The sequence below is a fragment of the Eulemur rufifrons genome, chromosome 10 (genome assembly GCF_041146395.1).
Source record: "Eulemur rufifrons isolate Redbay chromosome 10, OSU_ERuf_1, whole genome shotgun sequence".
NCBI classification, from domain to species: Eukaryota; Metazoa; Chordata; class Mammalia; order Primates; family Lemuridae; genus Eulemur; species Eulemur rufifrons.
In genome coordinates this window covers 3871769-3896699 of record NC_090992.1, presented here as the reverse complement: position 1 = coordinate 3896699, position 24931 = coordinate 3871769, and the positions used below count along the sequence as shown (strand labels likewise).

At 41.4% G+C, this 24931-nt stretch overlaps 1 protein-coding gene across 1 annotated transcript in view; it reads left to right on the top strand.

The window, feature by feature from the left end:
* Nucleotides 1–24931, top strand: part of TRPC7 (transient receptor potential cation channel subfamily C member 7) — a 156002-nt gene that overhangs the window by 99382 nt on the left and 31689 nt on the right. Inside the window, exons 5-7 of the mRNA XM_069484459.1 lie at nt 1894–2058; nt 10193–10409; nt 20985–21218. Of these exons, the coding sequence (XP_069340560.1) occupies nt 1894–2058; nt 10193–10409; nt 20985–21218 (616 nt within the window). The remainder of the gene's footprint in view (nt 1–1893; nt 2059–10192; nt 10410–20984; nt 21219–24931) is intronic.

Genomic DNA, 24931 nt, shown 5'->3' with positions numbered 1-24931 from the left:
GGGCCTCCCTGGGTTGCAGAGAATCCATTGCTCTTATTCTGGGAGGGAAAGACCACAATGGTTGCTATAAACCCAATAATGCTACAAAAAAGTTGCATTTGTGTCTAATATTCAACTAATAGTATGATCAGGGGCTGCAGGGCAAGATAAACCTTTGATATTAACAGCTTCCTCCCAGATCATCTGGCTGCTACCATGAGTTCCCAGAAACTGGAAACAAGAACATGTTGCCATCTATATTGAGAACTTTAAAATAGCTCTATTTATATTGTTCTTATAATGAAAAGGGAATGTTTCACATTTCCCAGGAATCATTGTACATGTCCCTTTAATACCCAATAAGGCAAACAGGATGAAAATTGGCACATTCTGTTCCAGGGTAATCATGAAAATGAAAAGTCACCCCTTTGAAAAATACCCAGTCTGTCTTGGCTAGTCCATGGGCCCCAGTGCTCCTGGGACACACAGGTGTCCTCAGTGGGGCCAAAGCGCAGGCCTGTCAAATGCAAACAATGACTCCCTTCTATCACAGGGGAAAAAATAAGCCAATAAGTATAATTTTCTTAAATTTATTCCCAGAAATTTTACTTAAATACTGCTTATTACCAGTTTCCACTGGCTAGGACTCAGGGTAAACTAACAAACAGCCAAGTAGCAACTACCATTTACAGAAAAGAAATGTTTCAGTTGTAACAACTCAAGCCAACATGCTGGATCAAACAGAAAAAGAAAGATTTTTGTCCATGAACATGGGGGTGTCTCATGGACCACACGGGCAGAACACAGCTGGGCCCCAGAGAGGGTCAGACACTAGCTCAGCCTCTTCCCGCACATCCTCATTCCCTCTCTCTTTCTGACTCATTCGTTTTGATACTTAGTCCACAAAGGGGAAGACTGCTGCCCAGATCTCTCAAGGTTACAGGTGAACTCCCCACTAAACACAGAGACATCTTCTCTCAATCACAGTCCCCAATACTCAGGAGAGAAAACTTGATGGGCCCAGTGTAGGTCAGGGTTCTACCCCTAGTCCAATAAGCTGCATCAAGGGGGTGTGGGGAGCAAGGCTACACTGTGTAAAATGGCCACACGAGGTCCATGTTGTAACTCAGGCATTAGGGCAGGATGGTTCCCAGAGAGGGAGGTGGTGGTGAGAAGGTGCACGATGTTCCAGAAGGAAGCCACTGTGTCAGTGCTCCAGCAGGCCACAAAAATTCTACGGAACCCAGCCCAACACCACTGAGATCCAGTGAGAAAACACTGAGGAGTTTTAACCAGTTCTCTGAAAATACTCTGAGCATTTTTCTGTAGTCTACATAGGAAAACCTTTCTACGTTATCTTACTTAATTCTCTAAGGCAGTGTGATAGGCTCTGTTTTGCAGTGAGAGTAGTAAGGGTCAGAAAGGTTAAGTAGCGGTCCCAAGATTACCCAGCTAGTAAATAGCAGAACAAACTTGAAACCCATGTCTGACTCCAAAACCCCATTCATGTTCCATCCATTCCTCTGTGTTGCTTCCCAAATGAACTCTGCCCAGAGATAAGTCTCCCCTGTTCAGCTGAGCAGCCTGGATGGGACACGAGCATTTATCTAAAAGTTGATTGTCATTTTCTGTCCCTGAGACTTCTCCAGGCCCTCAGTTTGCAAAGCACTAGTTCGACCAGTCCTGTGTGGACTCTGGCCACAACACAAAGCTCCCCAGCATCCCCAAGTCAGAAGTCCCTCACCCCCAAACCCCGGCAGGTACCTGACCCAGTTGCTGTGGCTCTAACACTCAGGCAACCCCTCAGGTGAAACATCTCGGCCCCAAGCTACTCCTAGGTTATATACTGTTCAAGTGCTATCGATGCCATTTTCCTGTTTGCGTTTTGTTTTTGTTTTTGTTTTGTTTTTACAGTTCGTTGCTCATCCTAACTGTCAGCAGCAATTGCTTACCATGTGGTATGAAAATCTCTCAGGCTTGCGTCAACAGTCTATCGCTGTGAAATTCCTGGCTGTCTTTGGAGTCTCCATAGGCCTTCCTTTTCTCGCCATAGCCTATTGGATTGCTCCGTGCAGCAAGGTACAGACTGCTTAAGGTGCATGTCGTTTGCGGTTATTTCTTCTCTCTTCTTAGCATGACCTGAAGTCCATTTTGTTCAAATCAGTGGCTGATCTTTTCCGACATTTAAAGATAATAGTCCTGAGATACTTGGCAAAAGTAGAAACCCACATAAAAGGGAAAGTGTTAAGACCTATTCTTTTTAATCATTTTTTCAGAGAGAGAGGATTGATAAAATAAGAAATTTTAAACATAAGAGGCATAATTTTAAAGGATCGATAACAGAAATGAGAGCCAATAAAGGCACTTTTCCTCCTCGAATTATGCAATGTCCTAAGCATGTCCTCCAAACCCATAGTATAATAATTATAATCATGATAATAGTAACAGCCAACATTCGAGTACTTTCTCTTTGCTAAGCCCTTTTCATGGGCTCTCTCATTTCACAGCCTCAATTACATTATGACGCATCTGCGTCCTGAAGTGGGTTCAGAAAGGAGAACTAGGCAGAGTCCAGTGCAGTGCGGTTCATGCTGGGGCACTGCAGGCCCATCGCAGCACCTTCCCAGTCTCCCCGACCTCCTTGTTGGGCTTCTGGCCAACGTGGGCAGCTAATCAGGTTACGAGAAGGAAAAAGGCAAAGGAAAGAGTAGAGGAGCTCAAAAGTGCTGGACTGGGTTCTCTCTCCGGGGGATGGGAGTCAAGCGCCCACTGGTGACAGGATGAGTGGAAGCTGCGGGTGGGAGCTGCCCCCTGCCGGCCCACCACCCCCACAGCCCCACCGTTTGGGCCAAACCCACAGAAAGCACCAGCACCCAAGCTTCAGCCAAGAGTTAGCACCTGTAAAAGAGTTAGCAAACCATGGTCTTAAAATTTTGAAATGTGTTTCCTGGGTCCAAGATTGCCATTAATGATCCCAAAGCTGCATTTACCTAGTGATGTATCAAAAAAGGAATGAAGCTTAGGTAATCAACATTCAGGAAGAGAAATATGACTACAGGAAGATTAGTTCCCCAGCAAATTTTATCAGCTGATACAGTTAATAAAAGTGTCACCAGTGAACTGACCCTCTTGTCAACTCCACTTAGGGGGAACTCATACCAAAATGATGGGCCGCCTGAGGCTTCAGGACAACTGATGAGGCCGAGTGACCAGTCAGGCAATAACCGACTGCCTCAGAGTAAGCGCAGGTCACAGGGAAAAGTCAAGCCTCAAACTCCTTCTTCTGGAGAATAGTATTAAAAACAAAAGCCCTCATATGGAATATTTGTAGTATTCAGCCTTACATCTATTGAGGATTTTTTTTCTGTGGAAGTCTATCATGACAGGGACTTTTAAATCAGAATTCCCCAAATAACATATCAGTAGGTGAAGATAGTTTTTTTCCCGTCCTTCATTATGAGCTGAAAAGAGCACAGTGAGTGAAAAAATTAACCAGATTTAAAGCCAGATTGAAGGTGGTCACTGTTTTAGGCACATGTTTTGAAGCTGGAATTATCTAGTCTGTACTCCAAGTTGGATCTTTGCCTTCGCCCACAGCCTCAATGGATAGGGACACTTGCCTCCACTCTCTGAGCCCCAGAACAAATTCTAGGCTGTTCAATCATTAAAATAGCAGCAATGTTATGGAGAAAATGCTGCCAATCCTCACTTTTGCTACAAAGCTAAATTTGACAGCTTCCAGGAACCTCGGACTAGCCAACACCAGCAAACTGGTTTGCCTCTGCCTGCCTGGTGGCACAGGAGAAGATTCAGGAAGAGATGACATGCCAGTTGCTGACTAAAGTTTTTAGATTTTTGGCAGGTCTGAGAAAAAGAATCTTGGCAAATATGCAAATGTGATACCATAAAAAAAGTATGTGGTTTTGGGGAGGGAATTCTGGAATTTCTTGGCCCAGTAAATCCAGAAAGCTAATAGCACCATGGGGCATAGGAAGTCAGACCTATAGCAGTCTTCTGGAACATTCTGGAGGAAATGATTGCTCTGGAGGAGAGTTTGGACCACAACTGGGGCTTCCTCTCCTCTGTTCAGATACTTGTTTAACTCACACTGGTGCTCCCAGAACTTCCAGTAATACAAAAAAAAAAAAAAAAAAAAACCCTGAAGATAAACATGATATAATCCTTAGGCCACTTGTCACTTTTTTGCACTCTCTGGATTCCAAGTCTGAGCTCAATGCAATGGAGGGTGTGCCGATAACTGAGTGACAAATCTTACATGAGATGACCTAGTGCCACCACTCATTACAAGGAAAGATTCCCTCATTAAAGAGCTTGTTGAACCTGCTCAGAGGCAGCCAAAGGACAGATAAAACAGTCAGGATATTTTTAGTGTTTCCTTTCACCATTTAGAAAGAAATCTTTTCAAGTATGGCAGAGGTATTAATGGGGATTGCAGGGAGGTCACATCTGCCATGTGACAAAACCAGCCCTCTGTGAGGACTCCTAATGCCCAGAATATCAAGTCCTCCCAAGAGAAAGACATGGTGGGAGAGTCCCTTCTCCAAAGGGGTCACTACTGCAATGCCATGAAAAAGCCAATGTCATTCCAGAGAAGACATTCTATGTTCTATGTTCTAATAACATTAATACACCTATTTCTAACAATTTAGACATTGATATTCTTTTATAAATGTATTTGTAAAACGTCACTACCAAACTCATCAACTTATTAATGTTCATCAATGTCTACCAAATGGTGAGATTTCTGTTTCTAACCCAACAGTTCATTCACTTCCTAATAGTTGCCATCCTAATTTAGGGACTATTAGGACCACCAAAATTACTTGATTAGCCTTCCAAAATGACCCCATCATTTCTTTCCTATTGAATTCCCAAGGCTGTCAATTCTATTTTTATACTCTTTTAAGTTTCTGAAGGTGCCTAAGAAAATAGTTAAATGAGAAAATTATAAGGCTAAAGATGTCAACAGAAGTCCAGCTCACTAATATGTTGGCTGAAGAGGGTAACCAAGTCACAAATGGGGACATATGATGATAAATGCAGGCCTGGAGCATGGACAGGTTATTCAGGGTCAAGAAAAAGAACAATGATTTTGTTTATCATTTTTCATTGTCATCACCAACATGGGTGAAGTCAGGCAGCCCACTGGGAGACTGGTGAGTTCTTATCCACATTGATGCACAGCCGTTAGGTCTTTTCCTAGAGAATTCTTTATCCTCTCAACAAGGGCTCCGATGCCAAAGGGCCTTTATGGCTGATAAGGCTGTTTTCTATCCTTTGCTATCCCATTCTGATTCATAATTTAGATTGTTTGCCTGTAAAGCCTCAGAACTGAAAGAAAAACAGTCATCCTCAAAGGTTCAAACAGTGTTGCTATAGCAGGTGGATTAGGGCAGAAGTCAGCACCATGAAAATGCAGGGGAACTGCACACATTGTAATTCGGAAAGTGTGAGAGGAGAAGCTGACTTCCTCCATTACCTGTTAACCTGCATTATTTAATTATCCTTAAAATGAGTCCCAGGACTCAGGCAGGGAGAACTGTAAACAACCTTAGAATCCAACCTGGTACCTTTGTTGTGTGTGATCTATCAGTTCTTACTGCGCGTAACTCTTGCTTGTAGAAATATCACAGTGTTAGTTGCTACCCCCTGTCCAATGTCCCAAACAGGAGCATCTGGTGAGGAAGGCATGAGTGAGTGGGCAGTTTCAGAACATCTATATTTTGCCTTACCAAAGCTGAAATGGTGTGAAACAGGGGTCCTCAAACCATGTGGTCCAGGGCTAACCAGGAGAGGATCATGCCTCCAAAGGCCTCTGTTTCTCCCCCATTTAGCTCTACCAGAGGGCTACACCAGATTAAAGAAAATTGTGATGCAATGGCTGAAGCACTGGCATGAAATGGAAATTTGTGCCAGGAAATAAAGCATTGATACGCTTATTTTACAAATGCTTCTGCCCCCAAGTCCAAAAGCACAGTATAGCGCCTGTCCCCCTGCTGGGATAGGATTAAATCCTAACTTAACGAGTACCAGAAGCTGATCACTTTCACACTTAGCCCAGTTCGAGCCCTACAACATTCCTCCCAGTAATCTCCATCTATTTCCTACCTACCACAGTTGTTAACCAGTGTCTCTCCCCACTAGAAAATCAGCAACTTTGAAAGGAAGGACCAACTCTTCTAGCTTGTTTCATCTCCATCCCTCCAGTGCCCAGCATCATGGTGCACATAGGACCCCAAACAGGCTCACAGCAGAAATACGTAAGGACTCTGCGTGGGTCCACCTTTGTGTCAAGTTTAAGTTTCCCCTTAGCAGAATTCCAAACTTGCCAAAAAAAAAAAAACCCCACACACAAAACAATGAAGCTGTGATTTAAACCCAGAGTCTCTGGCTCCACATATCTGCTCCTACACATTGAGTGTGCGTGGGCGCAGATGTGCACACACTCCCCTCTCCAGTTACATCAGCATCATCACAACCTTCAATGTCTCATATAAATCGCTTAGCTGCTAACTGACCTTGGAATGGACTTGATTCAGAACTTCAGAATTGGCAGCACTTTTCTTGAAAGGACTTTTCTACCCCTTATGACAAACTCTACCCTTTCCTTTCTTTCCTTAGAAGCCCTACCTGGTAAATCCCTCCATCATGTAACACCTGTTCAGGCTGCAGGACAAAGCGTGGATTAACACTGTAATGTGAGAATACTCTGATTAGCGATACCTAGTGAACACATACACCGCAAACACACATACACACACACACACACACACACGCGCGCACACACAGTGAAAAAAGGGAAGATTCCTGAACCCTAGGTTAGACATTTGGGAGAAGCATCTTGAGGAATCTGCCATTAATTTAGCCAGAACCTCTCTAACATTTGAGAACCACTCAACTTTAAAGATGTGCATGTTTCTTTTTGGAATGATTAGTCTGAGTTTGCCCTCATTCCACTTATAAACTGAGTCTTGCTTAGGACCATTGGCATCTGGTGGACAGTGAGGGTGGTATTTGGTGGGGGGGACTCTGGTGGTACAAGGCCAGGAAGAAATGCTGGAAACATTCTCTGTGTGATTTACCACAATCACAGCCATAGCTATCTTGTCAGTATATTGGGACCCACAGGCCACCAGGTCCCAGTTAGGTGCCTATACTTGTGGTTAGGGCTAAGGGCCCAGTGGCATAGAGCACACAATTATGCCAGCCAGTAAAAGCAGGTGCCCGCCCCTGAGGGCCCATGAATGCAATCTGTTTGGAGCTAATTCAAGGGCACTACTCAGTTGCTTTCACAGTCGTATATTCATCACAGTCAAACAGTGGCCAGGAAGTTTGGGCTGAGCCAGAAACCTAGATCCTACAAGTGTGGATTTCCTGACATGTTCTCAGCTCACAGGTCCTAGTAATGACTGAGCTGCTTCAGCCCACGTTTTCAGACTGCCCAGTTCCTCATTCCAGGCAGAGTGGGCTAAAGCCCATGTCTCCTGAAGCTATAGCGTCTCTTTTTACACTTGACCCAGCTTTCATGACTCTGCAGCTAAGAGCTGCTGGCACATACTGGTTGACTTTTCTCCTCTCTTTTGGCTCATCTGGTGGCCTTGTGAAAGGAGGAAGTTTTCCCCTAGGGGAATTTGCTTCAAAAATTATCTGTGTGAGTCAAATAGGGAATTTCACAAATAAAGAAAAGAAAAAGAAAACCACTGAAATGACTGGCTCTCATTTGACTTTTATCAAGGTTTTACCAGTTAAAAATACACATTCAAACTCAGCAGAATAGGAAAGAGCATGAATTCCCAACCTCGCTCTTCCCTCCTATGACCTAGATCAAGCAGGGACTGAGCACAGGATAACCTCCCAAGTCACCGAAGGGCATTACCAGGATTTTCTGTTATGGTTCGCAGTGAAAATAATAATTTTCACAGGCTCATCTTCTGCCAGAAGATAACAATTTGATGGAGGTAACAAAGAAGAGAACATTAAATTCCTCAAACCAGGTCTTCTGGGGAAATTCCCAGGCTGGTTTAGGTGCAGTTACATACAAATTCCAGCCATGAGGTGCCTCACCTGGGTGAGAAGATGGAGAGCTACACTCCATATGCTCATCCAGGTGGTCACTGGAAGACACTATGTAGAGTCCACGGATAAAGTATTGGGGAAAACTGACCAACACTCCCTTAAGAGTTGTGTCTATCTCAGAGTTCCCTACCTTTTTCTGACATTCCTGTGCCCCTGCTGGTATCCCCTCCCTCTCCTCAACCTCCCCTCTCCCCACTCTCCACTCCTCTCCCTGCGGCCATTCTCCATCTTCCCTCAGCTCTCATCAGCACTTCAGTCAGGACACAGTGACAAGAAACAATGGGAAGACTACCTCAGGCTGTCTCCTAGACACACAAAAATATCCCAAGGTCCTGGTCGGGAAACGGGGCTCCAAGATGCCAACACTGTTAGCTAAAATGTTGAAAAATCCACACTAGATATTTGATACTATATAAATCAAAGTGAGACATCGTTTAATTCAGTTTAACTGAATTTATGTGAGGCATTTTATTTGTCCTTACATTTAATCTCTGCATTCTGAAATAAACCCATCTGCCCATTGCCAAAAATAATCTACAGTTCCTATTTTTGTAAATAATAAAGTTAAACATTAAAATGTTGTTATAAGATATTTGTGGGCCTATGATTGTCAGATAAACATCTTTTTATATCTCTGGAGTTATTTCTAGTGTCACATGAAAATACGCAGGTGAATGCAGATGAATTCTGACACAATCAGGGATTCCCAATGTCCAGACCTGAGATGCAGGTTTTAAAAAAAGAAAAAAACTAGCACTTCTTTATCACAATAGGTGGGTTCTATGGCATCAGAATCATAATAAATCATATTATATTAATAACCAGAATAATTAAAGTATATGATTACCATACTAAAGCACATTAAAAGAACATTATCAAGCCATCTGATTTATAAATGTTATGTTGAACATAGTCATAATCAGGAGAATTTTACCTAGAGAAAGCCCTGTAATTTATCTTCTGTTGAAGCAATACTTTATCTCCTGGGTGACATTTCACTCTAGGACTCCTGAATGAGGCAGAATGTGAATGTCAAGTAATCAGTCACTGGTTATAATTGAGTATCTACCCTGTAAAAGGAACTGAACTTTAGAAAAGATTTTCCTCTTTGGTCTTGTCTTACTGTCTGACCTGGATGAGGGGTAAGGCTTGGTGCTTAGGTGAGGACGATGACAGTGACCTGGAAGAGCCTCAGGTGAGTTCTTTAACAGGGGGTCAGCAAGGATTCAATGCACAGCTCCCAATTCAGTCCTCAAAGATCCAAGTAGCCTTCAGATGGGATGCCATAATATGGAGAAGATGCAACCAATGCTCACTTCCTAACAGACATCTCTTGGACTATTTCAGGCTCCCATGGGACAATTATACAAATTAACTATACACCGTGCCAAAAGAAAAACCTCAATAAATTTTATAGTAGTATCATAGAAGCTATGTTCTGTAAAGGTGCTACAATAAAATTAGAACTTTTTAAAGCAGGGAGAGGGAAATATGTCTGGAAACTAAATAATCCCTGAGTTTAAAATAAACTCAAAAGATAAAATTAAAAAATATTTATAACTTAATATCAGTGAAAATGCTACAAGTCAAAGTTTAGAATAATACAGCTAAAGCAGTACCTAGAGGGAAAGGTATCCCTTTAAATATATTCATCAAGAGATAAGAAAGATTGAAGACAATAATCTAAGCATAAAACCCAAGTAAACAGAACAGCAACAGAGCATATCCAAAGTGTATTATTTTAAATTGTGAACTTTCTTCAGACATTAGTTTTCCCAGATTTGAAGGGCATAAAATTCATGCCCATGTGGTTGGGTGTATCAGTGCAATGAAATGTAACATGATATGTCAGTGTGCTCTATTAATTTCTCTTAGCCTCTCCCACTAAGTCTTCTAAATAGAAAAAAACTGCAGTGGAAAATAAATTTGATAAAGCAACATCTCATATAAAAGTGCAAGACAAAATGTTGTCTGGGTTCAGAGAGTAGTTTCTGTCCAAGATGGAGGATTCTCTGGTTACATTCTGGTGAAAGTAATGTTCTAAAGAGAGACCTGCATCCACCTAGAACTGCCAGTTTAACATGTCTTGTATGCATTTTACACATTTTGTTTCCAGCTAGGACGAACACTGAGGAGCCCTTTCATGAAGTTTGTAGCCCATGCAGTTTCTTTTACAATCTTCTTGGTATTGTTAGTTGTGAATGCTTCAGACCGATTTGAAGGCATTAAAACCCTGCCAAACGAAACCTTCACAGACTACCCAAAACAGATCTTCAGAGTGAAAACCACACAGTTCTCCTGGACAGAAATGCTCATCATGAAGTGGGTCTTAGGTAAGCAAGTTGCTCTACCTTTTGTTCTCTCCCTCCCTAATAGTACATTATTAAACTCTGACTTCTGAATGTCTCCCTCTCCTCTTGAGCACACTCTTGCCTGACAAAATGGTGAGTCGATAATCAAGAAAAAATCCAAAATCACCTTATGTATGTGCTGGTATATAAGATGCAGAGACTTATAATATATATCCTAATTTTAAAAGGAAATGTTCGGGGAAAATTCATTAAGTACATGTATTGAACATTCATTATACAAGTATTGAAAGTAGTTTCACATGGGAAATATATTATTTTGATCATTTAAATATACTCTACTGAAAGCCTTAGGAAATCAAGTTCTGCTTCTAAAAAAGGGAATAAAGTTGCATAGCTTAAAATATATTTTTGTTCTCACTAAATACTGACCTATAGTAGAATCATGATAATAAATATAAATCCAAAAAGTTAGGAGAGTGACATTTTCTCATTATTTGTGTAAATGAGTGTACTAAAAGGCTGTGAAACTCCTCTTTGTAGTGATATTTTGTGCTGCCAAGGAAAAATTGTTCCCAATTTCCTCATTGATTAACTAAGAATGGCTATCTGTCTTTTACCCAATTCATAAGAACTATTACCAGTGGGAATGAGCAAAATAAAATAAAACTGGCAGTGGCTAAAATTGAACATGGCAAAATGTGTTATAGATTTTTCTAACACTGAAAACTGCAAAATTGATTGGTAAAAAAAATCAGCCTTGGTAGGAAAAAAGTTAAAAATTGCAAAGGCTATAATCAGTGACATTGTATATATGCAAAATCTTACCAATAAATTTTAAGATTTACATCAAAAATATTTGAATTTGATGGGAATATTTTGAATAAAAATAAAAAGAAGATTTAAAAGAATGAAAAATGTATGCAGTATTAAGACTGAAGTGGCTTAATGGTGCTCACCCCAGATTTTGCATTCTTGACAAAAATTCAGTACTGGTATAATTTTCATTATGTTTATGTTCATAAGTACTGAGTCAAAATGTATTCAGGGTCAAAGTGCCTGTGCCATAAATCAACAAAATCACAAAAGAACAAATACTTGGAAATATAACCCAACACGTGGCCTGTGCTAATTAAATAATATAGCCTAAGAGAGCTACAAGAATTGAACCACTACAGAGCATCCTATGGAGGCCCACACTGAGAACAACTGGGAAAGTAATCTCTAAGCTGGATCTCTAAATAGGTAAAAGGAGATGAGAAGAATGGTCTTATCCAAATGGCAGAGGCAGGACAGTATACCATGCTTCCCAGGGACTTTCAATTAACCAGCAAGCCTGTGACCAAAGGCTCATTTAGTGGAGTCACTGGCACTGAAGTTGGGAAGGGACACTGAAGTCTATTACAGAGTGAGTTCTATGGCTTAATTTTCACAATTTAAATTCCATTCCATTTCTCCCTAGTACATCCCCCATGGGTTTAACGAAAGTAAGCATTTTAACATTAGGCATTTTTTTTTAAAACACACATTGTGTTTATGAATAAAAAATTAAAGTATTTACAGCATCAATCACCCACCTACCCCATTTTTGCACCTGGATCCCAGGTAGAAGTCTCTGGTAAATACGTCCATACTTTCCCTTGAGCAGGTATAGCTGCTAATGTTAACGGCACCTCCTGAACCATGACTTCCTCCTGAGTCCACATATTTCTTTTCCTGAGTGTCAGAGCATTATCCCAATAAGAGGGATGTGTCTTCAGCTACAGGGAACCCAACTTGTATAGGCTAGTTCCAGCTTCTGCCCGTAAGAGCTGAGCTGAGTTTTCAAAACTGTTATATCAGAAGTTTTATAGAGAGAAGAACTTATTTTTCACTGACTGCTTTCCTATTGTTTCAGACAGAAGAAAGATTCTAACTACTTTTTCTTAGATAATTTTTTTCAAAGTTCTGTTACAAATAATTATAAGAAAATGCAAAAATCAACGGAAGAGCATAATGAATTCCATGGACCTATCTCTCATCTTCAACAATTAGCAATTCATGACCAATCTTTGTTTCATCTATACTTCCTCTGCTTATCTTCTTCCTAACCCTGAATTATTTTGAAACAAACCCCAGGTATCATAAAATTTCATCTGTAAACACTGTTGTGTGTATCACTAAAAGGTAAGGTCTCTTTTTCCTTTTTTAAATCTTTTTTCTTTCTATGCATCACACTTTTTTTTTTTTTTTTTTGCTGTGGTGTCTGTGATTTTAATCCCAATCAGTAAATTTTTCATTTCAGATAATTGTATTTTCAGTCCTTGAAACTTTATTTGGTTATCTCTCATATCTCCTACTTCCTTCCTCATCATGTTTGTATTTGCCTTTAAATCCTCAAACATATTGTGCATATTGAGAGTTACTTTTGAAGTCTTGACTCCTAATTCCATCATTTCTGTCACTTCTTGGTTGATTTCTATTGACTAATCTTTCTCCTGGTTACAGATCACGTTTTTCTGCATCTTGACATGTTCAGTAATTTTTGATTGAATGATGAACACCTTACGTGTTATGTTGTTGAGCATCTGGGTTTTGTTGTCTTCCTTTAAAAAGTTTTTGGCTTTATTCTGACAGGTTGTTACGTTACTTGCAGATCATTGTGATCCTTTTCAAACTTTTTAGAGTGGTTCTAAAGAAGCTTTACCATAAAGATTATTTATCTTTGTACTATGGAGACACACTTCTGGAGTCTCCACTGAATGCCCTGAGTAATCAACAAGGACTATCAACTCCGGATGGTCAGAGCTCAAATATCTCCCCACTCTGGGTGAACTCTGGAAATTTTTCAGCTTACTGCTCCCTGGCAGTGGTTTGTGGAGTTTCACCCTCTATATATTCACAATTTAGTATATAGCAAACATTCAAAAGAACCTCTATTTAAATTTCTGAAGTCTTCTGTTTGTTTAGTTTTCAGTTTTTTGTTTATTTGCTTGTTTGCTTGATTGTTTTTGCATGGTACTTGTCTCTCTGGAGCTCTGCCATACAATATCAATTCCTAAACTCCAATCTCTGCCTCTTCCACTCAGTGAGACTGACGACCGTGCTTCTGGGCCCCCTCTCTGTGCACTGTGAACTGGAATATACCTCCAGAAAGAAAGCCGTGGTGGTCACATGGCTTACCTCACTTACTTTACTTAGGGGTCACAGTCCTGCGCTGCCTGTTTCCAATGCCTGGAAATAGTTCTTTTTCTTTTTTTTCCTTTCTTTTTTCCCCCACACCCCCCTCCCCACCATTTGTTACTCCATCACGGCTGGTAACAGAAATCAGAACAATTTTTCTAAAAGAGAACCAGAAAAAACATTATCGAGCCTAAAAGAAATTGAGTAATTTCTTAATATCTTCAAATATCCACTCAGTAACCAAATTTCTTTGATTGAGAGAGGTAAGCTGAATAAACATCCACATGACTTGCTTCGCCTCTCCCTCCAGGTCTCTGTTCAAATTCCACCTTATCAGAGTAGCTGGGCAGGTACGAGCATGCCCTCTTGTCCCTCTACTGCAATAAAGTGAAAAGCTCTCCAGGACTGGAATGGATTCAGGGGCAAGCTGGACATGTTCAAAGAACAGCAAAGAGACCAGCATGGCTGGAGTAGATGAATGAGGAGGAGAGAAGTAGAGATGAGGTCAGAGGGGGTAGCCTTTGGAGAGTTTGGAGCACAGAAATGACATCATACGACTTCAGTTTTTAAAGGGTCACTGACTGCTGTGTAGAGAACAGATGACTGTGGGGTAAGAGCTGAAGAAAGGCGACCAGTTAGGATGCCACTGCAATGACTCAGACAGGAACTGGTTGGTGAGAAGGTGGTAGATGGTGATTATATTTTGAAGGTAAAATCAATAATATTTACTACTGGATCGTATATGGGATGTGAGAGTCAAGGACAATTCCAAGTGTTTGAGTTGAAGCAAAGGCACAATAGAGAGCCACATTAGTATTATATGTGTGTTTCTTCACATGTAAAGGGAGCATAGTTATAGCAGCTAGCTATCAGACTATTATGAAGGTTTAGTGTTTATAAAGTGCTCAGCCCAGGACCCGGCACCTAGAAGGTGCTCAATAATTGTGGGTTACTATAATTAGAAAAGAGGAGAAGGAAGAAGAGGAGTTTTGTGAGAAAATTTTTTAATATATTAATATCATCTTCCTGCCTGGAAAACAAATGAACCCCGAATGTGTCTGAGGCCCAGATTTGTTGCAAAGAACCTGCCACTGAGATGGTGTTTGGATGTCAGGGCTGTGGATTCGGAGCTTCCAGGCATATTCTCCCTCCTGTGAGTTCACAGAACACCCACATCCTGGCCCAGTGATGAGAAGCCGGCCTTGGAGAACAGGGTAGACTGGTAGCCCTGCGGGCCATGACCATTTAAGGAATGTGAATATTTAAGTCTCACTGGACTTTGAAGAGGGAGCCCTTCTGAACTCCATCTGAGGCAGCGACTGCAGTGAGCTGCCTTTGAGCTGTCAGCTCCATCTCCACAGCCCGCAGGCCAGTACTCAGGACCTGCCTGCACGATGCTGCTCATTTCCCCTGAGGCCTCCTGGCACTTCCTAGCCTGCTTCTCTGCCAGACACCCTCCTTAATTATCAGTGACCTTGTTCTCTGGGCTCCAGGCATCCCTGAGCGAGGAGAATTTCGCCTGATGGAGGCTCAAGTGCTCAGCATTCATACCCCTCACGCCCCTGGCCTCTGCACACCGCTCTGATTGACATGCTGGAAGCAAAAGACCATGAGGCTCAGCCTGGATATAAAATGCTGAACTACGCTCAGCACCATGGAAGCACGGAGGCCTAATTTCACTCACTAAAGTACTTAATTTCACACATTTCTTTTTTCATTAAGCATTCCTGCTGCTCAAACCCTTGGGCCCATGTTACTTTTACTTATGGCCTTGGAATAATTTAAAATCAGTCTGGGTAAGTTAATACTTAAATCTAGGAAGACTGACGCAGAATTTGACCATGGAGGAAGTGATCTGCAATGCCCAATGAGGAGCTACTATAAGAGTCAGAAAAGTCCATTTTCTGCAAATAATTTGCATTTCAGATTCACAGAGCTCTTAGTGCTTGAAGTTACCCCAAAAGTCCACTTCATTCAATTTAAAAATACAGAATCTGAGGTCCACAGAAAAACAATGGACTTATCCAAAGTCATACTGCCAGTAAGTGGCCAACCTAGAACTTGAACCTAGGGCTTCCCAAATTAAATCCAAACACCCTAACTTATAGCCTATGATTCTCCTAGCACGCAGCTAAAAACAGTTCCACTAAGACACTAAGAATTTTAATTTGGGAACAGAGAAAAGCAACAAACATTATTTTGTCCAGACGGCAATGGTTTTTCTAATAACATTTTTATAATAAATACCTATTGAGCAAGCACAAATGAAAGTACACGTCAGTGTTAAGAAAATTATTACTTCACTGAATTATCACACAAATTTTGATAGAGTACTCTTGAAACACACGTTTGTTAAGAAAAAAAGGAGGAGTGTCTTGTAAACAGATCTGCAATGTTTTTGAATATTTCCTACCATGGGGACTCCATTTTGATACAGACAAGCAGATCCTCATCAAACAAAGCTATGACTCTTCTCTACACAGCTACTTTCAAATTACTTTTCTGCTTAGAAAAACGTTTCAATTCCTTTTATTGGATGGACCATTTTTACCAGAAAAGGGAAAAATCTGGTTTTAACAGTCTCTGGACAGAGTCCCAGAGGAGTGAAGGTGATCCGTTCGTCACTCAAGTGTGCTCAGAGGCAGGCCTGTGACCAAGTCAGCCATGCTCTGGCCAGGGCAGAGCCCTCCTGACTGCTCCCAGAATGGCCTTTGACTCCAGGCTTTTTCAGCAGCTAGATCCTCAAAGACCATTGTATACGGGCATCTATCAGTGTGCCTGGGCTTGAACGTCTGGGGGAAAGAAAGGAGGGAACACCAGCAGATGGCTGGGGGTGGACCTGCTTTGCTGACTATAGGATGCACGGAGACAGTGGAAGGTCATGAGAAGGCCTGACAGCCTAGCTTTGGAGTCTGGACTTTATCTTGGGATTATGAGGAATACACTGCAGGTGTCTGAAGAGGGAAGTGATGTGACCTATACGTTATGAATTAAGAGGATGGAGTTGAAAACTGAAAGGGCAGATGGATCTGACAGTCCACCACAGGAGGACGTGCAGAACTCTGATGATCCCTGGAGACAGCCAAAAGAGTCATGGGTGCAACAGTAGGCGTACCAAGCAATGGTGGCACACAGTGAGGGCGGAAGGGACAGGGAGGCCAGCTTGGGTATGTAGTATTTCTGGCACTGGCAGGACATCCACTAACAGCAGTCTCTCTGCATGGTGGGAATTTAGGTTTGAAGCTCTTTAAGAAAAAGTACGAAGATATTTACCTGTGAGACATTTGCAAGAAGATGAAGGACAAAGCTTCAGGGCTGGATGCACTTACTCAAGGTCAGAGGGAAGAATGAGAAAGCCAAAAACTTGGGAAGCTACAGCCTTTAAGGAGTGGGCAGAGAAAGAAAAGCAACAAAGAAAATTGACGAGGAGCAATGGGAGAGGCAGGAGGCCCATGGGAAGGAAGGCCACCATGTCTAATGCACAGGGGTGAGGGGAGTGCCAAAAAAGGCTATCAGTGTTAACCTTTAGCTACCGTGTAGTCAGTGAGCTGGAGCTGTTTCACTTGCTGACCAACCGGTGATTCTTTTACCACACTAATCCTTCCAAATATGCAGGTTAAGTGTAGCATGGTTTTGCATCAAATCTTTCCGAGGTCTGAGTAGCCATAAGATCCTTTGATGCCATTTACAAATGTTCAAGAGTCTTTTCTATACATTAATCTGAACCCAATGTTATTTCCTGGTGAGCCAGAGGAACATAGTGGTCAAGAGCATGGATTCTAGAGGAAGACCTCTGGCTTCAAATCCCAGATCTCCTGCTTCCCACCTGGGCACATTACAACCTTCTGTGCCTCTGTTTCATTAGCTATAAAAATTGGATAATAATAGAATATATACTTCACACAACTGTTGCAAAGATTTAAGGGAATGTGAGTGTGTGTGTGTATATATGTGTATATACATATACATAAGTGTGTATGTATATATGGCAGCCAGAACAGTGCCTAGCACATAGTAGATGCTCCAATTATACCTGAATAGTTAACTTTTAATATAGGCATACCTAGGAGATATTGCAGGTTCGGTTCCAGACCACCTCAATAAAGTGAATATCACAATAAAGTCACATGAATTTTTTGGTTTCCCAGTGCAATAAAAGTTATGTTTACACTATACTATAGTCTATTAAGTGTGTAATAGCATTGTCTAAAAAATGCACATATCTTAATTTAAAAATACTTTATTGCTAAAAAATGGTAACAATCATCTGAGCCTACAACAAATAATAAGCGTTTTGCTGGTGGAGGTTCTTGCCTCAATGTTGATGGCTACTGACTGAACAGGGTGGTCATTGCTAAATGCTGGGGTGACTATGTCAATTTCTTAAAATAAGACAACAATGATGTTTCCCACATTGATTAACTCTTCCTTTCACAAAAGACTTCTCTATACGATGCAATGTTGTTTGATAGCATTTTACCCACAGTAGAACTTCTTTCAAATTTGGAGTCAATTTTCTCAAACCCTACCATTGCTTTATCAACTAATTTTATGGAATGTTCTAAATTCTTTGTCATTTTGACAATGTTCACAGCATCTTCACCAGAAGTAGATTCCATCTCAAGAAACCACTCTCTTTGCTCATCCATAAGAAGCAACTACTCATCCACTGAAGTTTTATCATGAGATTGCAACAATTCAGCACATCTTCAGTCTCCACTTCTAATTCTAGATCTCTTGTTATTTCTACCACATTGCAGGGACTTCCTCCACTAAAGTCTTGAACCCCTCAAAGTCATCCAGGAGGTTTAGAATCAACTTCTTCCATTTAATGTTGATATTTTGAGCTTTAATGTTGATATTTTGAGGAGTCTCATGAATCATGAATGTTCTTAATGTCATCTAGAATGGTGAATCCTTTCCAGTAGGTTTTCAATTTACTTTGCCCAGATCCATCAGAGGCATGATTATCTATGGCACCTGTAGCCTTACAAAATGTATTTCTTAAATAGTAAGACACAAAAGTCGACTCTTTGATGCACGAGCTACAAAATGGCTGCTGTGTTAGCAGGCAGGAAAACAACATTAATCTCCTTGTACATCTCCATCAAAGCTCTTGGATGACCAGGTGCATTGTCCATGAGCTGTAATATATTGAAAGTAATCTTTTTCCTGGGCAGTAAGTCTCAACAGAGGGCTTAGAATATTCAGCAAACCATGCTATAAACATATGGGCTGTTACTCAGGCTTTGCAGTTCCATTTCTACAGCACAGGCAGACCAGAGTTGGCAAAATTCTTAAGGGCCCTAGGATTTTGGAATGATAAATGAACATTGGCTCCAACTTAAAGTCACAGCTGCATTGGCCCCTAACGAGAGTCAGCCTGTCCTTTGGAGCTTTGAAATCAAGTATTGACTTGTCCTCTCTAGCTATAGGAGTCCTATATGACATCTTCTTCCAAGACAAAGCTGTTTCATCTATATCAAAAATCTGTTGTTTGCTGTGGCCACCTTGATCCATTATCTTAGCCAGATCTTCTGAATAACTTGCTGCACCTTCTCTATCAGCCCTTGCTGCTTCACCTTGTACTTTTAGGTTATAGAGATGGCTTCTTTCCTTAAACCTTATGAACCAACCTCTGCTAGCTTCAAACTATCCTTCAGCAGCTTCCTCACCCCTCTCAGCCTTCATAAAATTAAAGAAAGTTAGGTTGCTTTGGTTTAGGATTTGGCTTAAGGGAATGTCGTGGCTGGTTTAATCTATCCATACCACTAAAACTTTCTATCACCAATAAGACTGTTTCATTTTCTTATCATTCATGAGTTCACTGGAGTAGTACTTTTAATTTCCTTCAAGAATTTTTCCTTTGCATTTACAACTGGCTTCTTGGCATAAGAGGCCTAGCTTTTAGTATATCTCAGCTTTTAACATGCCTTCCTCACTAAGCTTAATTATTTCTAGCTTTTGCCTTAAAGTGAGAAATGTGTGATTCTTCCTTTAACTTGAACACTTAAGAGGCCACTGTAGGATTATTAATGGGCCTAATTTCAATATTTTTGACTCAGGGAACAGAGAGACACAGAAAGAAAGAGCGAGCTTGGAAAATGGCCAATCAGAACACATACATTTATCAATTAAATTCACTGTCTTCCCCATGGGTGCTGTTTGTGGTGCCCCAAAACAATTAAAATAGTAACATCAAAGATCACTGATCACAGATCACCATAACAGATACAACAATGAAAAATCTGAAATACTATGAGAATTACCAAAATGCGACACAGAGACACAAACTGAGCATATGGTGTTGTAAAAATAGCACCAATAGACTTGCTCAATGCAGAGTTGCCACAAGCCTCCAATTTGTAAAAAAAACAGTATCTGTGAAGTGCCATAAAGCAAAATGCAATGCAACAAGTCATGCCTGTAATTGAGACTAATTGACTTTTAAGAATCAGTGCATATAAAGGTACAGAATAGCACCACTCCATAGAAATATAGTGCAAGCTACAACTGTAAGCCACATGGGTAATTTTAACTTTTCTAAGAAGTCATATTATAAAGATAAACAGGTGAAATTAATTAACAATATATTTTAACCTAACATATCCAAAATATTACCATTGCGATGTAACAAAAATTATTAATGAGATATCTTATTCTTTTTGTAGTAAATCTGATGTGCATTTCACACTCACAGCACATCTCAATCTGGACTAACCACATTTCAAGGGCACAGTGTCCACATGCGACTGGTGGCTACAGTACTGGACAGTGCAGGTCTAGAAGGATACACATCAAACTATTAGCCCAGGCCACCTCACAGGGTGGCTTAGAGAAGGGGTGGGAAAACTACTAACACTTTGTTTACATACTTCTGTGTTGCTTAATATGTAACAATGAGGATACACGTCTTTAAAACCCAATAAATTATGAATAAGAAAAAATTTAAATAAAAACCCCAAACTAATGTCATTGAAACAGTCATAGAAATGTAGAGGAAAATCATTTTAATCTGGGGGTTAGGAAACTGTGTTCTAGGTCATATGTGGGACCTTTAGAAAGCTCTTTTCCTTTCCTGGACCTCAGTTTCCCTGATTCTTTAAGACCTCCCAGTTTTTAAAGTGTGTAAGTGTCAGCAACTGTATTTCTCTTATGTTGCCTCCAAGAATCTACCAATGCAGGAGAACTCTCCTCACTTCCGGAGATGGCGTGTTTTTAAGCACAGGGACAAGGGAGGTGTTCTCTCCAACTCTCAGGACCTCCTGAATCTAGATCTGTCTTTAAGGACACCTTTCTGTCTGCCTTTAGCTATCAACACTCCCAGCTCCAGAGAGCTGACATCTACATTTGAACCCTGGTTCCCTCCGTCGCCTCATGTGGTCACAAACGCCAAGAGAACCGGAAGACTAACCTGGCCTTCTCCCTGTCCCGCAGGAATGATCTGGTCCGAATGCAAGGAGATCTGGGAGGAGGGGCCGCGGGAGTACGTGCTGCACCTGTGGAACCTGCTGGATTTCGGGATGCTGTCCATCTTCGTGGCCTCCTTCACGGCGCGGTTCATGGCCTTCCTGAAGGCCAGCGAGGCGCAGCTGTACGTGGACCAGCACGTGCGGGACGACACGCTGCACAACGTCTCGCTTCCGCCGGAAGTGGCGTACTTCACCTACGGTGAGTGGACGGGTGCTGCCGCGTTCCGCCCTCCGTGCTTCCGGCCGTGGCCGTGGCCCTGTGTGGCTGGTTCCGGCCGACTGTGGTCGTTTCGACGGCCAGTGCGGAGTCATCCCTTCCCCTCAAAAAAAAGTCCTGGTTGCTATAGTGCTGCGGTCCCCAAGCCCTGGGCCTGTTAGGAACCGGCCCGCAGGGCAGGAGAGCGGCGGGCGAGCCGAGCGCCATCTGTGTTGCCCGGCGCTCCCCATCTCTCCCCGTCGCTCCCATCACGATCGCCTGCTAAGCTCCCACCTGTGAGATCAGGCGGGCGTTAGATTCTCACGGGGGCGCGAACCCCACTGTAAACTGCACGTGCGAGGGATCTAGGCTGCCCACTCCTTATGAGAATCTTTTTTTTTTTTTTAGGCTAGAAAGAAGTACAAAATTTATTTTCCAGAGAAGGAGAAAGAGAGATTGAAAGGAGAGAATTACTTCTATCAGTAATTACCTTTTTGGTTTAGATCTTTCATATTTCTTCCTACCCCCAATCACTAATTTCTGCTCATTCCTCATTATTTATTCCCTTCTGTTTCTTTATTCTTGCTCTGTGGTGTTTCTACCATCTTGAGGAGAATGAAATTTTTTAAAATGTATTTTTATTAAACTTTCCTCTGATACATGTTCAAAAAAAAAAAAATCCTTACGAGAATCTAATGCCTGATGATCTGAGGTGGAGCTGAGGTGGTGATGCTAGTGCTGGGGAGCGGCTGCAAATACAGATTATCATTAGCAGAGAGGTCTGACTGCACAATAAATGTAATGCGCTTGAATCATCCCCAAACCATTCCCCCCTCACCCCCCAGCCGTGGAAAAATTGTCTTCCATGAAACCATCCCTGGTGCCAGAAAGTTTGGGGACCGCCGCTACAGTGCAAGCAGCTGAACAGAATGTGAAATTAGTGACTTAGAGGAATGAATCTTTTTGTGTTAGATAGGATGAGTTTGTTTTGGAAAGGCTCTTTGGGTATTTCTGTAGTTTTTTGGTGTGTGTATGTTTCTTTTAAAGAAATGTCTTGTTTCTGATGTGGATCCAGGAACACTAAAGGGATATGTATGTACTGAAGAATTTTCCTTCTATGTTGGATCCCTATGGTTTGTGCAAAGATAAATCCTGCTTTCCTGGTTCCTTTCTTTGTGGCCAGATAGGTTCTTAGGAGATACCTCAATTCTTTCAAACTACCAGCCCATACAGTTTAAGGTAGTAGATTGAGACTTCAGGAAAAATAATAGTTACAGCATCCATTTACTAAGGCCTTACTGTGTGCCAGGAACTGTGTAGAACATTTAACACACATCACACATATATTCCCATCCTTGCAATAGCCCTGCAAAAGAAGTCTTTTTTGGTGTTTTGTTTTGTTTTGTTTGTCCCTATTTTATACATGAAGAAACAAGTTTTTATGGCAGGGCTCATAAGGCTTCCAGAAATACAGGATTTCCTAGCAGGAAATTCTGGCCTGACACGAATTGAAAATCATGCCAAATGGCATAGTGGTTATGTCAGCCAAGCTTTGGAATAAGAGAGACCTGGATTCAAATCCTAGTTCTGTAGCTTACTGTGAGACCTTGTTTATTTAACTTTTCTGAGGCTCCATTTTCTCATATGTAAAACAGGTATAATAATACCTATGTCAAAAGTTTTTTGTTTTTTTTTTTTTTTTTGAGGGTTAAATAAAATAGCTAATGTGAAGAGTTTGGCACTACTCTGAAAATGGTAAATGCTCATTAAATAGTAACGATTATTATCACTACTACCTTTTGGGCCATTTTCTTGCTCAAACACTGTGCTTTCTATACTGAAAGAGAAAGATGAGGTGGTAAAGGAACTGTAGATTTCTGTTGTTACCAGTAAAAAGTATTAAATAGCTGAACATTTAGTAGACATTTGTTAATGGCAGCTGCAGTATCTTGAAGGGTTTGAGTGTCAAATGTTCCTGTTAGATCAAGCCAGATGGCTCCATGACCACAGAATCTTCATGGTCAGGTACACCAATGATCTGGAGAGGTTGACCATTTGATGCAAAATGTGGAGTTGTTGCCCATTTTCGGTGTAGATTATGTTATGTGTAGAGGTGGTAGAGAAATCCCCATTGAGAAAAGGAGACTCTTGTAGTATTACAAATCATCCACCCACCCACTCTCTGCCACTTTTTGGTTTAGCAAATTCAGACTTTCTTAAAGCAAAATGGGCTTGGATATTGTCCCTTCAGTGCTGCTCAGGGTTCATCAAGAAAAGATGAGAGAAATGTGGATACTGCATTAGGTACTTAATGCCATGATTCAGGCTGCAGTATTGTCCACTTGTGACTTTATTCCTTTATGGATTGTATTAAGGTCTCGCCCAACTCAAAGCATAGTACAGACTTGTTTTTGTGGTTCACCCTGTGCCCTTGGAAATCTTGAATTTCTCAATGTTTACTTGGGCTCCAGTTACAGGGAAAGGGAGCCCTCTTGTGGCCAGACAGACAGTGACGCCTCCAACCTCTAGAGCACCAATTTTTCAGGTTGTCACAGGACAATTTTTCTCATGGCAACAGCTCCAAGAAAAAAAACCCTTTGTCTGAATCATCACAGTGCCGTTTACTGTACACCCATAACAACTCTTTACAAGCCAGTCCAAGTATAGTATTTTTTTTTTCAATAAAAGTCCTGACCTGGTCACCAGGATCTGACAACAGCTAATCTATCTGAACAGAACATAGGAGTGGCCTTTATTATTGTAGTTAGGCTTTAAGATGGTAAATTAGTGGTTGCAGAAAAAAGAAATTCCTTTTGGGTGTCTGTTTAACAGAAGAAGTCATGTCCTATTTTATGTTATCCAAATGTGTTATTTGTCCATAGAAGGTGACAGATATATTAGCAAACATATAATTTATTCTGCTTGTCTTTCGTGGACTTCTGAAGTACGACCTTGATAAGAATAGAGTATATAATGTTATTGTATTTCCAAATGTCACAGAATTATCCTGTGAGACTTTGTGACCTGGCTTCCCTTACTAAAGGTTTGTTAGTGCTCTCTATTATTATAATTGTTTAACAGAGTCTAGCTTCAAAAATAAAGAACAAAATTCTTCCTCTTCTATCCCCCTTAGCTGCCAGGAACTGCAATGTAATATCCTTTCTATCTGCATTTACTGGCTCTGAAAAGGACCCCATACCCCAAATCCAATCTTTAAAATGGCAATAATGATATTTCCTCTACAGGGCTGTTATAAAAATTACAGCTAATGTAAGTATAAGGGCTAATTTAGGTTTCTCAATGTTTTCAATTAAAGTTTCACTTAGCATTTCTCAATGGGGACACGATTTTTCTGCAGGGCAGTTTTCATGGTGTATGTCTGTCTGGAGTATCTCAGGACATTAGCATCCTAGTAATACTCCTACCCAGTCACTGTGACATCCAGAGATGCCCCACACGTCTCCCCTGAGGGAGGGGCTGCTCTGACTTGAGAATCACTGTTTGTCCTGGCACGTCACAGACGGCTGACTGTGATAGGTGCTGCTGCTTGCACCGTTAGCACTGCAGTGGGGACACTTGAAAGGTTTGCTCTGCTGCAGAAATACACATAGGGCAGCTCAGGCCCTGGTGGTCACAGTGACCACAAGCAGAGCTTCTCTAGTTCCAGATCGGTCCTAGGACTCTTGTCCACCTGGAACAGGGCCGTCGTGGCACAC